General features: G+C 45.8%; 1 protein-coding gene across 2 annotated transcripts in view; it reads left to right on the forward strand.

The window, feature by feature from the left end:
- The first annotated feature begins 7,496 nt into the window (after positions 1-7,496).
- LOC132833960 (myelin-associated glycoprotein-like) overlaps positions 7,497-16,314 on the forward strand; it is a 53,385-nt gene continuing 44,567 nt past the window's right edge. For both annotated transcript variants that reach the window (XM_060852657.1, XM_060852660.1), the window contains exons 1-2: positions 7,497-7,563; positions 7,951-8,032. In XM_060852657.1, coding sequence (XP_060708640.1) covers positions 7,978-8,032 — 55 coding nt within the window. In that variant the 5' untranslated portion in view covers positions 7,497-7,563; positions 7,951-7,977. The remainder of the gene's footprint in view (positions 7,564-7,950; positions 8,033-16,314) is intronic.

The following is a 16,314-nucleotide window of genomic DNA, read 5'->3' on the forward strand; positions in this document are numbered from 1 at the left end:
TCCTACAGTGCTGGCCCTCTGACAGTGTGGCACTCCATCAGCAGTCAATGTTAGATAGAAAAGCTCTCTCTCAGCACTGACCTGTCGACATGGCTGACAGTGTAGTACTTTCTTCATACTGAACTGAAGTATCACCTCATTTATCTGATCTGTGGAAAAGGAAGCTACATTGTCCATTAAACACAGGAGCAGTACTTAGGCCATTCAGCCCCCCATCAAGTCTGTCCAACCTTCCAATCATAGCTGATACGTTTCTCAACCCCATTCTCCTGCTTTCTCCCTGTAACCTGTTATGAACTCAGCCAGACCACTCAAAATATGCTTAAGCAAGCAGCCCAGACCATAACTTAGCAATTTGTTTCACTCAGTGTACAGTGAAAATTACCTGGACTAAGTTAGCGAGGTTAACTACCAGGTTTTAAAACAGACAGAAATTTATTCACAAAATTATATTTAAAAGGCAGTTGGATGGGTATATGAATAGGAAGGGTTTGGAGGGATATGGGCCGGGTGCTGGCAGGTGGGACTAGATTGGGTTGGGATATCTGGTCAGCATGGACGGGTTGGACCGAAGGGTCTGTTTCCGTGCTGGTCATCTCTATGACTCTATGAAACATAAAGAACAGAAAAATTAACCCCTACAGAATTCAGTCTATCAAATGGACTTAATTATACTGTTACAAATATACACAACAGTCCCAATAAGCAAACCTCCTTAAAAAAAGTTTTAAAATGGAAGAGATGCTGATAGGTAGAAGTTAGAAGGGCAGAAAGAAAGAGGGGGGAAGAGAGAGAGAGAGAGAGAGAAAGGGTTTTCGCAAGCTGTTTCCACACAGCTGAACTCCCAACTAGTTATAGACTGAACTGCTCAGCTCGAGAGCTGACCACTCCCCTTTCATTATACATGTCACTTCTAAACCATGACCCCTTTGGCCTGGTCTCAACTGCTTACATATAAACAAAATGCCCTCTCAATACCCTTTCACCTCTGTATCAAACCAGTCTAATCAAAACTGGGAGGGTTTAATGCACCCTCTGAAAAAAATAGACAAGGACACAGTATCCTTGAGAAAGGAACACCTTTTAGAAAAAAGGCAAAAGTGAGGACTGCAGATGCTGGAGATCAGAGTCTAGATTAGAATGGTGCTGAAAAGGCACAGCAGGTCAGGGTAACATCTGAGGAGCAGGAAAATCGGTTCCTGATGAAGGAAACATCAATTTTCCTGCTCCTCGGATACTGCCCGACCTGCTGTGCTTTTCCAGCACCACTCTAATCTAGATTCCTTTAGAATAAAGGGCCAGCTTTGTGACAAACCCTTGATCCCCTTAAACCTATCTATCTCAGTCTTAAATATACTCGATGACCTGGCCTCCCCAGCCTTCTGTGGCAGTGAGTTCCATTGATTCCTCACTCTCTAGCTGAAAACGTTGCTCCTTATCTCAATGGTATATCTCAACATTTCACATTCTCAGCATCTCTCACAGTGCTTCATAGTCAATGGATTTAACTGATCATTATGTGCTTTGAGCTCTCAACCACTCCCCTTAATGGGATTAAGTGTAATTGAGTGTCACTTTCAGTTGATCTGTTCCAGGTTTTGTTTTTGGTGGATCCATTTGTACTATGATAATGCTGGAAAATTAAGGGAATATGACATTCCACTGGTTGCCATTTAGATTAGATTAGATTCCCTGCAGTGTGGGAACAGGCCCTTTGGCCCAACAAGTCCACACTGACCCATCGAAAAGTAAACCACCCAGACCCATTCCCCAACTCTATATTTACCCCTGACTAATGCACCTAACTCACACATCCCTGAACACTCTGGGCAATTTAGCATGGCCAATTCACCTTAACCTACACACAATCCTGAACACTCTGGGCAATTTAGCATGGCCAATTCACCTTAACCTACACACATCCCTGAACACTCTGGGCAATTTAGCATGGCCAATTCACCTTAACCTACACACAATCCTGAACACTCTGGGCAATTTAGCATGGCCAATTCACCTTAACCTACACACAATCCTGAACACTCTGGGCAATTTAGCATGGCCAATTCACCTTAACCCACACACATCCCTGAACACTCTGGGTAATTTAGCATGGCCAATTCACCTTAACCTACATACGTTCCTGAACACAATGGGGAATTTAGCATGGACAATTCACCTTAACCTACATACGTTCCTGAACACTATGGGTAATTTAGCATGGCCAATTCACCCTAACCTGCACATCTTTTAGATTGTCGGAGGAAACCGGAACACCCAGAGGAAATCCATGCAGACACGGGGAGAATGTGCAGACTCCACACAGACAGTCACCCAAGGTGGGGTTTGAACCCTGGCATTGTGAGGCAGAAGTGCTAACCACTGAGCCACCATGTCGCCCATTAATACAAAACGATGATTAATCGGAATGATTTCCGTACAACAGTGCAGCCTGCTGCCAAGTTTTCAATACATCACTGAGTTTCATCAAGGGATTCAGAGGCAGCTTGAATTTGAGTCAGTTGGACAGTTCATGAGAATGAAAAAGAGAGATTGGAGAAAGGGGGAGGAAAACAGGCCTTATTCCAACAATGAGCTGTGTTTGGAAATCCCTCACATTACTTACGGGAGACTGGAGACGATCAGTGTGTGGCTGAGAAGGAGCAGGGAGCAGTGGAGGACTCCATGGAAATTTGGTGCACACATCATTCACCATCTACTTTGCAGGGTAACATTCAGACATTGGGTTACAATATGGTACCAACAAAGATTGATCATAAATGGAGTGAGATTCTGCAAGCTAAACTTGAAGCGCTAAAATCGAGCTTATAAAAAGGACTTCACGGGAAGTAGTCTCCAGATTACTTCCAGTGCAACCTGCCAATGAGTACAGCAATAGGAGGTTCATCCAGATAAATGGAAGGCTGGAGAGATGGTGGAGGAGGGAGGTCTTTAGATTTCGAGCCCTCCAATTATACAGCCTGGAAACAGAACCTTCGATCCAACTCATTCATTATATTGTAAATTAATCTAGTAATTAATATGAGCATTTAGTCCATATCTTTCTAAACCCAATTCACATCCCCATCCAGATGCCTTTTAAATGCTGTAATTGTACCAGCCTCCACCACTTCCTCTGACAGCTCATTCCATACACGTACCACCCTCTGCGTGAAAAAGTTGCCCCTTATGTCCCTTTTAAATCTTTCCCCTGTCACTTAAACCTTTGCCCTCTAGTTTTGGACTCCCCTACCATGTGGAAAAGACTACGGCTATTCATCCTGTCCATACCCCTCTTGATTTTATACACCTCTGAAACAGTCACCCCTTAGCCTCTGACACTCCAGGGAAAATAGTCCCAGCCTATCTCACCTCTCCCTGTAGCTCAAACCCACCAATTCTGGCACGATCCTTGTAAATCTCTGAGACATTGGGACCATTCTTGGGGGGAGTAGGGACTGTACAAGTTGCATCTGAACTGGAATTGAACCGGCGCATCCTTGTGGGGAAATTTGTTCGTGCCGTCAGGGAAGGTTTGAACGAACTCTGGGGTTGTGATCCTGAGGGATAGTTCAGCAGGGGGAGATATGCAGCCAGAACAAGAAAAGACAGCAAGTGGGTCAGGAAGGTATAGGAAGTAATGACCAGTTAAGGCACAAGGGGGATTGGTGCAAAGAATCCAAAGGAAGATGAGCTGGGGGTACAATTAAAATATGGGGTATATTCCCATTGCTATCACTGAGACATGGTTGAGAGATTGACAGCTCAATATTCCAACAGTGGCTCAATGGTTAGCACTGCTGCCTCACAGCGCCTGGGAACCGGGTTCAATTCCCGCCTCAGGCAACTGTCTGTGTGGAGTTTGCACATTCTCCCCGTGTCTGCGTGGGTTTCCTCCCACAGTCCAAAGATGTGCAGGTCAGGGTGAATTGGCCATGCTAAGTTGCCCACAGTGTTAGGTGCATTAGTCAGGGGTGAATGTAGTGGAATGGGTCTGGGTGGGTTGCTCTTTGGAGGGTCGGTGTGGATTTGTTGGGCCGAAGGGCCTGTTTCCACACAGTAGGGAATCTAATCTAACCTAATTCCAGGATGTAGGGTCTTCAAGTGAAATGGAAGGCAGTAAACAAAGGAGATTTGTCATCATATTGATGAGGGCATCAATTACAGTGGGAAGCATTTTAAAAGGCTTCACCATCTTAACAACTTAAAAAAGAAAAAGGGGTAATCATTGCTGGGTGCGCACTCTACAGAGACATGTGGATAAACGCACCCTTGAATATGCTGACTGAAGAATTCTGTTACCTAGCTGATTTCAAATAGATCTTCACAAACAGACTTACTTTTGTTCAGCTTCCCAGATCATCATAGTTACAGATTGTGAACATACACAACCACATGTAAACTTTTAAAATACCGTCAGTATTAAAGAGATTCCACTGAATATGTTTGGACATTCACCCTTAGACAGTAAACAAACGCCCTCTCACATTGCTTCCAGGGAGGTTTGAGTTACAGGCCCAGAGCTCAGCGGGATTGGAGTGTGATTGAGCACGGTGCATTGCGAAAGGCCCAAGGATAGAGATAAGGTTCTCTGAGAAACATCATGAGATCACGGAAGGCCTAGGGTTGGCCATAACACTGCCCATCATTGACCATCCAGTTACATGCTGGCTGTGTATTTAATTAATTAATAAAACAATTGGTCTGTAGTTGCCAGTGTTTGGCTGAAAACAAATGTATAAAAGATTATGATTTTTCTTTGTTGATTGAAGAAGATTCTGACTCCCAGAGGTTGGTTTCCACTCCTGTCAATTCAGTAAACTCTTTGATCCTGAGAGAGAAGTAAAAAATGAGGTCTGCAGATGCTGGAGATCACAGCTGCAAATATGTTGCTGGTCAAAGCACAGCAGGCCAGGCAGCATCTCAGGAATAGAGAATTCGACGTTTCGAGCATAAGCCCTTCATCAGGAATAAGAGAGAGAGAGCCAAGCAGGCTAAGATAAAAGGTAGGGAGGAGGGCCTAGGGGGAGGGGCGATGGAGGTGGGATAGGTGGAAGGAGGTCAAGGTGAGGGTGATAGGCCGGAGTGGGGTGGGGGCGGAGAGGTCAGGAAGAGGATTGCAGGTTAGGAGGGCGATGCTGAGTTGAGGGAACCGACTGAGACAAGGTGGGGGGAGGGGAAATGAGGAAACTGGAGAAATCTGAATTCATACCTTGTGGTTGGAGGGTTCCCAGGCGGAAGATGAGGCGCTCCTCCTCCAGCCGTCGTGTAGTGTTCTGCCGGTGGAGGAGTCCAAGGACCTGCATGTCCTCGGTGGAGTGGGAGGGAGAGTTAAAGTGTTGAGCCACGGGGTGATTGGGTTGGTTGGTTCGGGCGGCCCGGAGGTGTTCTCTGAAGCGTTCCGCAAGTAAGCGGCCTGTCTCCCCAATATAGAGGAGGCCACATCGGGTGCAGCGGATGCAATAGATGATGTGTGTGGAGGTACAGGTGAACTTGTGGCGGATATGGAAGGATCCCTTGGGGCCTTGGAGGGAAGTGAGTGTGGAGGTGTGGGCGCAAGTTTTACATTTCCTGCGGTTGCAGGGGAAGGTGCCGGGGGTGGAGGTTGGGTTGGTGGGGGGTGTGGATCTGACGAGGGAGTCACGAAGGGAGTGGTCCTTGCGGAACGCTGATAGGGGAGGGGAGGGAAATATATCCTTGGTGGTGGGGTCCGTTTGGAGGTGGCGGAAATGGCGGCGGATGATACGTTGTATGCGGAGGTTGGTGGGGTGGTAGGTGAGAACCAGTGGGGTTCTGTCTTGGTGGCGGTTGGAGGGGCGGGGCTCAAGGGCGGAGGAGCGGGAAGTGGAGGAGATGCGGTGGAGGGCATCGTCGATCACGTCTGGGGGGAATCTGCGGTCCTGAGAGAGACTCTAGGTATCGAGTGATTTATTTGGTCATTCTGCCCCAACAAATGTACGTCAGGAGATGGAAGAGATCAAGGAATGTTACGAAAGTACGTTCAATGAGGAGGTAAGTGTTACTGAGTAAGCTGGTGGAGCTGTGGGCTAATAGCTTCCTAGTATCTGGTGGACTCCATCCCAGGGTGTTAATGGAGATGCTGAAAGACGTAGTCAATGGATTGTTGTTAGTTTTACCAAATCTGTTAGGTCCTGGAAAGATTAGAAAGTAGCAAATGTAACCCATCTATTCCATAAGACCATAAGACATAGGAGTGGAAATAAGGCCATTTGGCCCATCGATTCCCTCCACCATTCAATCATGGCTGATGGGCATTTCAACTCCACTTACCAGCGTTCTCCCCGTAGCCCTTAATTCCTCGAGACAACAAGAATCTATCAATCTCTGCCTTGAAGACATTTAGCGTCCCAGCCTCCACTGCACTCCGTGCCAATGAATTCCACAGGCCCACCACTCTCTGGCTGAAGAAATGTCTCCGCATTTCTGTTCTGAATTGACCCCCTCTAATTCTAAGGCTGTGTCCATGGGTCCTAGTCTCCTCGTCTAATGGAAACAATTTCCTAGCGTCCACCCTTTCCAAGCCATGTATTATCTTGTACGTCTCTATTAAGTCTCCCCTTAATCTTCTAAACTCCAATGAATACAATCCCAGGATCCTCAGCCGTTCCTCATATGTTAGACCTACCATTCCAGGGATCATTATTCAAGGGAGAGAGAGCAAAAACAGGAACCACTTGTTATGAGGAAGCTCAAGCTTTCTGTCATGGTGAAACCGTTCGAACAAATCAATGAAAAGGGTGTTTAGACAAAAAGAAAACAATCCAGAAGAGCGTGTGTAGTTTGGTGAAAGGCAGATCATGTTTAACCAAATTATTGCAGCTTTCTGAAGGAGTAATGAATGCTGTGGATAATGGACGTGCTGTACTTTAGTTTCCAGAAAGCGTTTATACAGTTGATAGATAATAGGTATTCTACACAGAAGATAAGTGAGAGACCACATGGACCAACTTTAAAGTGAGGGGAGATAGGTATAAGACAGATGTCAGAGGTAGTTTCTTTACTCAGAGAGTAGTAAGGGTATGGAATGCTTTGCCTGCAACGGTAGTAGATTCGCCAACTTTAAGTGCATTTCAGTCGTCATTGGACAAGCATATGGACGTACGTGGAATAGTGTAGGTGGGATGGGCTTCAGATTGGGATGACAGGTCGGTGCAACATCGAGGGCCGAAGGGCCTGTACTGCGCTGTAATGTTCTATGTTCTATGACCGTTACCGGGGCCTCAGCTTATGTACAGGTGATATCAATGACGGAGACAAGGGGATAAGAATCATTGAGTGAGGTACAGGAGAAGCTTCATTCAGCCCCTCTCAAGGCAGGTTAACTGCTGTCCAGTTCTGTACAATATCAGGGCCACACAAAGGGTTAACAGCTTGTTAGAAATTCTGGACAAACTGTTACTTCCTCACTTAATCGACTTTCTGATCTCACCCTCATTGACAATGTTTGTAAAAATACAGAGGGGCGGTCACAGAGGAAGAGGGCAGTCAGTGCAGGCAGAGTATATTGGCAATTACTTCTCAGGCAAACAGTTGGACAGCTCAAGGGTAAGTAATGTAATGACAAGAGCTTACTTCCAGGATCAACATCATCCTTCTCTGATGTTGTCAACATAGATTCCAATAATTGATGCTTTTGGAAGACTGCTATTTATTGTTGAGATCTGGCTGTAAGGTTAGATTCAGTGATATAGATATTCTTTCTAGATCAAGACAGGAGGGATATGTGGGGTTAGGAGCTTTGGAACATCCCGAGGAGGAGAAAATTCTGAACAAGTTCAAATTCTTCATTGATTTAATTTATTGAAGCTTCCGAACCATCTGCAGAGTACCTGTCATTCCTCAGGGAATCAAATTAGTCTGTGAGGACATTGTACTGACCTCTCGGGATCTGTGCGACAAGATGTGAGGTCTCGTTAATCTTTTCCCTTTCAGAGTTCGAGAGGGAGCAGCTGATGCAGGATGTGGGGACAGACAATGATCGGGAAATCTTGCCTCCTGCTGTTACTTCTGCAAGGTAATGAGATTATTTGCTCGGACAGATTTACATTTGATAGCCTTTGGCAAAGATTATTGAGCTCTGATTGGGAACGAATTCAGCTGTGAGCCAAAGTTCAAACTGACACCGAGTCCACTTCACCCATCACCCTGTGGTCAGTGATATACACCAACTCCCAGTCTGACAACAGAGGAGCACAGAGATCTTACAGTGGATATTGCAGAGCTAGAGGAGGTTACAGAGGTAGGGAGTGGAGAAGGGAGATGAAGGGATGGGAAAGAAATGATCATAAACTTGATTATCATAAAGTTGAAGCTTTGGTAACCAATGGAGATCGGTGAACAATGATCTAGTTGTGGAAGTAAGCCATGATAAAAACTGGGGAACGATGTTTACTCTGAATTGTCTGATTACAATTTTCTGTAATATCTGCCTTTTGCTGGTTTTTGTCAGACTCAACGCAGCAGTTCTTAGAATAGACACTTCCTGTCCCTCCTCAGTGAGCTGGAAACCTCAGTAAGGGTGCAAGATAACTAACAGAGAGAAGGACTGCAAGGCAGTTAGTGGGAAAGGTGTCAAACATTCAGTTCCATATTTATCTTTACTGTCAGCACATGCAGAGCTCAGGCTAGAGGCTCTTTGTTTGAGGGTTTCAGAGTGACTGCTGCGGTAGTGCTGAGCCTGGGGACAAGTTGGTCTCTAATGCTGTGCTGGAATCAATAATGTTGGGTTTGGATCTAAAATAATCCGGGAGACAATGAGGATCCAACAAAACCCCTTCGACAGTGAAGATCCAAAGAGTTTCATTAGACAAGAAGGATCCAACAGAGATTGCTAAGTGGGGGGGGGGGGGGGTCATGATGACAAATTTGGTTGAATTTTTTCGAAGAGGTGTGAGGGTCAGGGCAATGGTTTTGAGGTTATCTTCTTGGACTTCAGCCTTTTGAGAAGGTCAAGTTTGGGGGGACTGACAGCAAAGTTCCGAATCCATGTGGTGTCATGGATCTGGATTTATAATCAGCGGATTGGCCGGAAGCATAGGGTGATGGCTGAGGGGTGTTTTCTCAGCTGGAGGTCTGTGAGACTCGACAGGGCCCCATATCGGGGTCCTTGCTGTTTACGGTAACTATAAAGGATTCACACTTGAATGTTGAAGGGTTGATCAGTAATTTTGCAACGCTTGTATTGGGAGGATTGAAACTTGTGAGGACAACAGGCCTGGATGACAGGAGGGTTTAGACATATGCGTCAGATGGGCTGATCAGTGTCCATGGAGTTCAGTCCAGACAAATGTGAGGTGATGCATTTGCGCGGGACAAACAAATCAAAGAGATATGTGATGAATAACAGCACACTGGGAAACTCTGAGGGATCTTCGAGTGCATGTACACTGATCCCTTAAGGTAACAGAGTAGGTGGGTAAAGCAGTCAAGACATTCTTGGACCAATGCTGTTTTTTTTCATTCCTTCTGTTTTTATTCTGTTGTCAGTTTTGGTTTGGAGCTGTGAACTGGGTGTTCTGAGATGAGAATGACTTATGCACTTTGAAAGAGTTGGGGGTAAGTCATAGAGTCATAGAGATGTACAGCACGGAAACAGACCCTTCAGCCCAACTCATCCATACTGACCAGATAGAGTCGTGAAGACATAGAGATGTACAGCACGGAAATAGACCCTTCGGCCCAACCCATCCATACTGACCAGATAGAGTCATAGAGACATAGAGATGTACAGCACGGAAACAGACCCTTCAGTCCAACCCCTTCCATGCCGTCCAGATATCCCAACCCAATCTAGTCCTACCTGCCAGCACCCAGCCCATATCCCTCCAAGCCCTTCCTATTCATAAATTGCCTCTTAAATGTTGCAATTGTACCAGCCTCCACCACATCCTCTGGCAGCTCATTCCATACACGTACCACCTTCTGTGTGAAAACGTTGCCTCTTAGGTCTCTTTTATATCTTTCCCCTCTCACCCTAAACCTATACCCTCTAGTTCTGGACTCCCCCACCCCAGGGAAAAGACCTTGTCTATTTATCCTATCTATGCCCCTCATGATTTTGTAAACCTCTATAAGGTCACCCCTCAGTCTCCGACACTCCAGGGAAAACAGCCCAAGCCTGTTCAGCCTCTGCCTGTAGCTGAAATCCTCCAACCCTGGCAACATCCTTGTAAATCTTTTCTGAACCCTTTCAAGTTTTACAACATCTTTCCGATAGGAAGGAGACCTGAATTGCTCGCAATATTCCAACAGTGGCCTAACCTATGTCCTGTACAGCCGCAACATCACCTCCCAACTCCTGTACTCAATACTCTGACCAATAAAGGAAAGCATACCAAACTCCTTTGTCACTATCCTATTTACCTGTGACTCCACTTTCAAGGAGCTATGAACCTGCACCCAAAGGTCTCTCTGTTCAGCAACACTCCCTAGAACATTGCCATTAAGTGTATAAGTCCTGCTAAGATTTGTTTTCCCAAAATGCAGCACCTCGCATTTATCTGGATTAAACTCCATCAGCCACTTCTCTGCCCATTGGCCCATCTCATCAAGATCCTGTTGTAATCTGAGGTAACCCTCTTTGCTGTCCACTACACCTCCAATTTTGGTGTCATCTGAAAACTGATTAAGGTTATTTCTTATGCGCACATCCAAATCATTTATGTAAATGATAAAACGTAGAGGAGCCAGCACCGATCCTTGAACTGTTTTGTGGTGAGATGAGGGTGCCGCTGATGACACAGGAAGAAGATCTGAAAGCTCTCTGCCTCATCTTCTGCGCCCGCTTCCAAAAGCACAAAGTGCAGGAAGCTGAGTATTGTCACTTTTACCAAAGTGAATCAAAATGTGTTCCTGTTAAACATTGTCAGAAAAGTGACTAAGGAGTCCACGTTTATACCTGTGAAACAATGAATTCTGAAAATCATTTAAGTGATCCAGTCAGCTATAGAATCATAGAGACATACAGCTTGGAAACAGACCCTTCGGTTCAATCAGTCCATGGCAAACACAGTCCGACCTGCCTGCTCCTGACCCCTATCCCTCTAAACATTTCCTATTCATGAACTTACCTAAGTGTCTTTTAAACCTTGTAACTGCAGCCACATCCACCACTTCCTCAGGAAGGTCATTCCACAAGCAAATCACCTCTTTGTAAAAACAAAATCGCCCCGGTCTCTTTTTAAAATCTCTCTCATCTCATCTTAAAGATGTGCCCCTTGATCTTGAAATTCCACATCCACAGGAAAAGTACCTACCATTATCTGTACACTTAATAATTTTGTAAACCTCTGTAAAGTCGCTTCCCAACCTCATACACTCCAGTGAAAGAAGTCCCGGCCTATCCAACCTTTCTTTGTAACTCAAACCTTCAACACCCAGTAACGTCCTGGTTAATCTCGACTGAACCCTCTTGGGCTCAGCAATATCCTTCCTATAACTGGGCGACCAGTATTGGACCCAGTATTCCAGAAGAGGCCTTACCCAATGTCCTGTACAACCTCAAAATGACGTCACAACTCCTATACTCAAAGGACTGAGCAATGAAGGCAAGTACGCCAAATGCCCTTTTAACCCCCCCACCCCCTGTCTAAATGTGATGCAAACTTCAAAAAATTATGCTATTTTCTTATATACCTGTTCAGTCATAGTCATAGGGTCATAGAGATGTACAGTACGGAAACAGACCCTTTGGCCCAACCCGTCCATGCCGACCAGATATCCCAACCCAATCTAGTCCCACCTGCCAGCAACTGGCCCATATCCCTCCAAACCCTTCCTATTCATATACCCATCCAAATGCCTCTTAAATGTTGCAATTGTACCAGCCTCCACCACTTCCTCTGGCAGCTCATTCCATACATGTACCACCCTCTGTGTGAAACAGTTGCCCCTTAGGTCTCTTTTATATCTTTCCCCACGTACCCTAAACCTATGCCCTCTAGTTCTGGACTCCCCGACCCCAGGGAAAAGACTTTGCCTATTTATCCTATCCATGCCCCTCATGATTTTGTAAACCTCTATAAGGTCACCCCTCAGCCTCCGACGCTCCAGGGAAAACAGCCCCAGCCTGTTCAGCCTCTCCCTGTAGCTCAAATCCTACAACCCTGGAAACATCCTTGTAAATCTTTTTATCCATGAACCATGTTACTGCGTCTGTCTGTCATCCTTTTTTTGCAAAATAGGGGACTGAAAACAGTTTGGGTTTTCAGGATAGATATTAATTGGATGACTATATTGTTTAATTTTTCCCAGCTAAAACTATTGCATATTTGATCAATTGTTAAGTCTTTTGTTTAAAATACAAAACCAGTGTCTGGAATTAATCACTTGCAAAGTCTGGAATTGATTCTTCAGGGGTGTTCAGCAGTTTTAATTCTCCTGGGTTGTGAATACAGAAGTAGGAAGCTTGCGATGGTTTGGCTGTCGGGACAAAAGGATATGGATTACTCAACCTGATGAGCCAAGGCGTGGAGGTGATGCTGGAATTGTAAAAACAAAAATGGTGAAGGTAGAGCTGTAGGCAGTTCTAGTATTCACAACATAGGAGAGGTTCAATCGCAATGGGGGAAAGCTACCAGGATGGTGCCTGGCTGGAAAATGTTTGTTATGAGTAATGATTAGACAGGATGGCGTTGTTTTCCTTTGAGAATAGGTTGAGGGGCATGTGATTATAAGGAGCACAGACCATTGCCCTTGGTGGAGGGATTAATGACCGGGAATGTAAGGTAAGGGACAGGAGCTTTCCAGGGGAGGTGAGGAAAATCCTTTTCATTCAGAGTGTGCTGGGGAATCTGGAACTCGCTGCTTGTAAGGGTGGGAGAGGCAGAAACCCTCAAAATATTGAAGAGGGATTTCGATGCACATTTGCCCATACCACAGCAATGGGCTAAGTGCTGGAAAATAGGATTTGAATAGATCATAGAACATAGAACAGTATGGCACAACACAGGCCCGCGATGTTGTGCTGGCCTTTTATCCTACTCTAAGATCCTGAAGAAGGGCTCATGCCCGAAACATCGATTCTCCTGCTCCTTGGATGCTGCCTGACCTGCTGCGCTTTTCCAGCAACACATTTTCAGCTCTGACCTCCAGGATCTGCAGTCCTCACTTTCTCCTCTAAGATCAGACTAACACACATACCCTTCATTGTACTATCTTCCAGGTGTCTATCCAAGAGTGATTTAAATGTCCCGAACGTAGCTAGCCCTACTACCGTAGCTGGCAGGGTATTTCACGCCCTCACCCTCACTGTGTAAAGAACCAACCTCTGACATCTCCCCTAAACCTTCCTCCAATCACAATGAAATGATGTTTCCTTGTGATAGCTATTTCCGCCCTGGGAAACAGTCTCTGGCTACCCACTCTACCTATGCCTCTGATCATCTTGTACACCTCTATCAGGTCACTTCTTATCCTTCTTCTTTCTAATGAGAAACCCCCTAGTTCCTTCTTCAGACATACCCTCAAGTCCAGGCACCATCCTGAGAAATCTCCTCTGCACCCTCTCTAAAGCTTCCACAATGAGGTGACCAGAACTGAACACAATATTCTAAGTGTGGTCGAACCAGGATTCTGTAGGGCTGCAACATAACCTGATGGCTCTTAAACTCAGTTCCCCTGCTAATGAAAGCCAACACACCATATGCCCTCTTAACAATCCTCTCACCTTGGGTGGCAACTTTGAGGGATCGATGGATGTGGACCCCAAGATCCCTCTGTTCCTCCACACTGCCGAGAATTCACTGTTTGTATTTGACTGGCAGTGATGCAATGGGCCTTTCTCAATGCAGCAGATCTTTACATCTTTAGTCGCATTATTCTCAAATTGTATTTATGGATTTCAAGAGCTCCTCACTAGAAGCAATGTATGAAGTGGGAGAGAAAGTGTAAAACAACAGTGTGGAAGTCAAAGGCAGGAAGACAGGACAATGCAAAGGTAAGGGGTTTTTTTTGCTAATTTGTTCAATCTTCTCTTGGCAATTTAGAGCGGACGGGATGGAAGCTCTAGGGCAGTTATAGGCTCTTTTTGCAGGATGTGGGAAGTAAGGGGCATTCACTGGTGTCCCTGCTGATTTCACCTGCGGGAAGTGCACCTCACACCCCAGCTCCTCACAGACCGTTTTAGGGAACTGGAGCTGGATGAACTTCGGAACATTCGGGAGGCTGAGGGGAGGCCATCAGGATAATTCACAGGATAAAGGTATCTAGGTGACCATTGGGAGAGGGAAATGGAATAGGCAGACAGCGCAGGGATTCCCTGTAGCCGTCCCCTCAACAATAAGTGGACCGTTTTGGATACTGATGAGGGGGAAGACCTACCAGGGGAAGGCCTTGGCTGCCAGGTCTCTGACACTGACCCTGGCTCTGTGGCTCAGAAGAAAAGAGGGCAGGAAAGGGGAGCGATCATGACAGGAGAGGGACAGACAGGAGAGTCGCGAATGAGACTCCTGGGAGGGTTTAAACTAGTTTGGTAAGAGGGTACAAACCGGAGGATGGTTAAGAGGATGGTGTAGCTAGTGAACAGAGTGTGCAGAGAGTCTGTGAGGAAGGATAGACAATTGACAGGGCAAAGTTGCAGTCAGTGAGATGGGCTGAAGTGTGTCTATTTTAATGCAAGAAGTGTCAGGAATAAGAATGATGAACTTAGAGCATGGATCAGTACTTGATGTTGTGGCCATTACAGAGGCTTGGCTAGCACAGGGGCAGGAATGGTTACTGGATATTACAGGGTTTAGATGATTCAAAAGTTATAAGGGAGAGAGGAAAAAGAGGTGGGGGAGTGGCCTTACTCATCAGGGATAGTTTCACAGCTGCAGGAAGGGAGGTCGGCGAGGAAAGTTTGTCTACAGAGTCAGTCTGGTTGGAAGTCAGAAACAGGAAAGGATCAGTCACTTAATTGGGAGTTTTCTACAGGCCCCCCCAATAGCAACAGAGACGCGGAGGACCAGATTGGAAGGGGAACTTTGGAAAGGTGTAGAAGGTTGTTGTCATGGGTGACTTCAACTTCACAAATATTGATTGGAACCTCCTTAGCTCAAATAGTTTGGATGGAGCAGGTGTGTCCAGGAAGGATTCCTGACTGGATACATCGATCAGCTGACTAGAAGGGGAGGCCATTTTGGATTTGGTGCTTGGCAATGAACCGGGCCACATTTCAGATTTCTCGGTGGGAGAGCATTTTGGTGATAGTGATCACAACACCCTAACCCTTACTAGAGCCATAGGAGCAGTATGGGAAAGCATTTAATTGGAGGAGGATGTTTTATGATGCTGTTAGGCAGAAACTGGGGAGCCTAAATTGGGAACAGATGTTCTCAAATACGCAACAGAAATATGAAGGTTGTTTGGGGAGCAGTTGCTGAATGTGCTGGATAGGTTTGTCCCTCTGAGGCAGGGAAGGGATGGTCAGGTGAAAGAACCTTGGATGACAAGGGATGTGGAACATCTAGTCAAGAGGAAGAAGGGAACTTACATTAGATTGAGGGAAGGATCAGACAGGGCTCTAGAGGGTTACAAGGTGACCAAGAAGGAACTGAAGAATGGATTTAGGAAAGCTGGAAGGGTAGGATTAAGGAAAACCCCAAGGTGTTCTACACTTAAGGGGAGAACAAGAGGATGGCCAGAGTGAGGGTAGGGCTGATCCGGGATAGTGGAGGGAACTTGTGCCTGGAGTGGGAGGAGGAAGGGGAGGTCCTTAATGAACACTTTGCTTCAGTATTCACTAGTGTGAGGGACCTTGACATTTGTGAAGACAGTGTGAAACAGACTGATACTCTCGAACAGATTAATGTTAAGAAGGGAGGCGTGCTGAAAATTTTGAAAACCGTAAGAATGGATAAGTCCCCTGGACCAGACAGGATATAGCCAAGGATGCTACAGAAAGTGAGAGAAGAGATTGCTGCACCTTTCGCAATGATCTTTGCGTCCTCACTGTCCACTGGAGTAGTGCCAGATGATTGGAGGATGGCAAAAGTTATTCATGGTTCAAGAAAGGGAGTAGGGATAATCCTGGGAATTACAGACCAGTCAGTCTGACATCAGTGCTGGGCAAATTATTAGAGAGGATTCTGAGAGACAGGATTTACAATTACTTGGAAAACCATAGTTTAATTAGAGATAGCCAGCATGGCTTTATGAGGGGCAGGACATGCCTCACAAGCTTTACTGAAGTCTTTCAGAATGTGAGAAAACACACTGATGAAGGTAGAGCAGTGGATGGATTTTATATACATGGATTTTGATACGGTTCCCCATAGCAGCTTTATTCAGAAAGTAAGGAGGTTTGGGATACAGGGA

The sequence above is a fragment of the Hemiscyllium ocellatum genome, chromosome 38, assembly GCF_020745735.1.
Source record: "Hemiscyllium ocellatum isolate sHemOce1 chromosome 38, sHemOce1.pat.X.cur, whole genome shotgun sequence".
Classification (NCBI taxonomy): Eukaryota; Metazoa; Chordata; class Chondrichthyes; order Orectolobiformes; family Hemiscylliidae; genus Hemiscyllium; species Hemiscyllium ocellatum.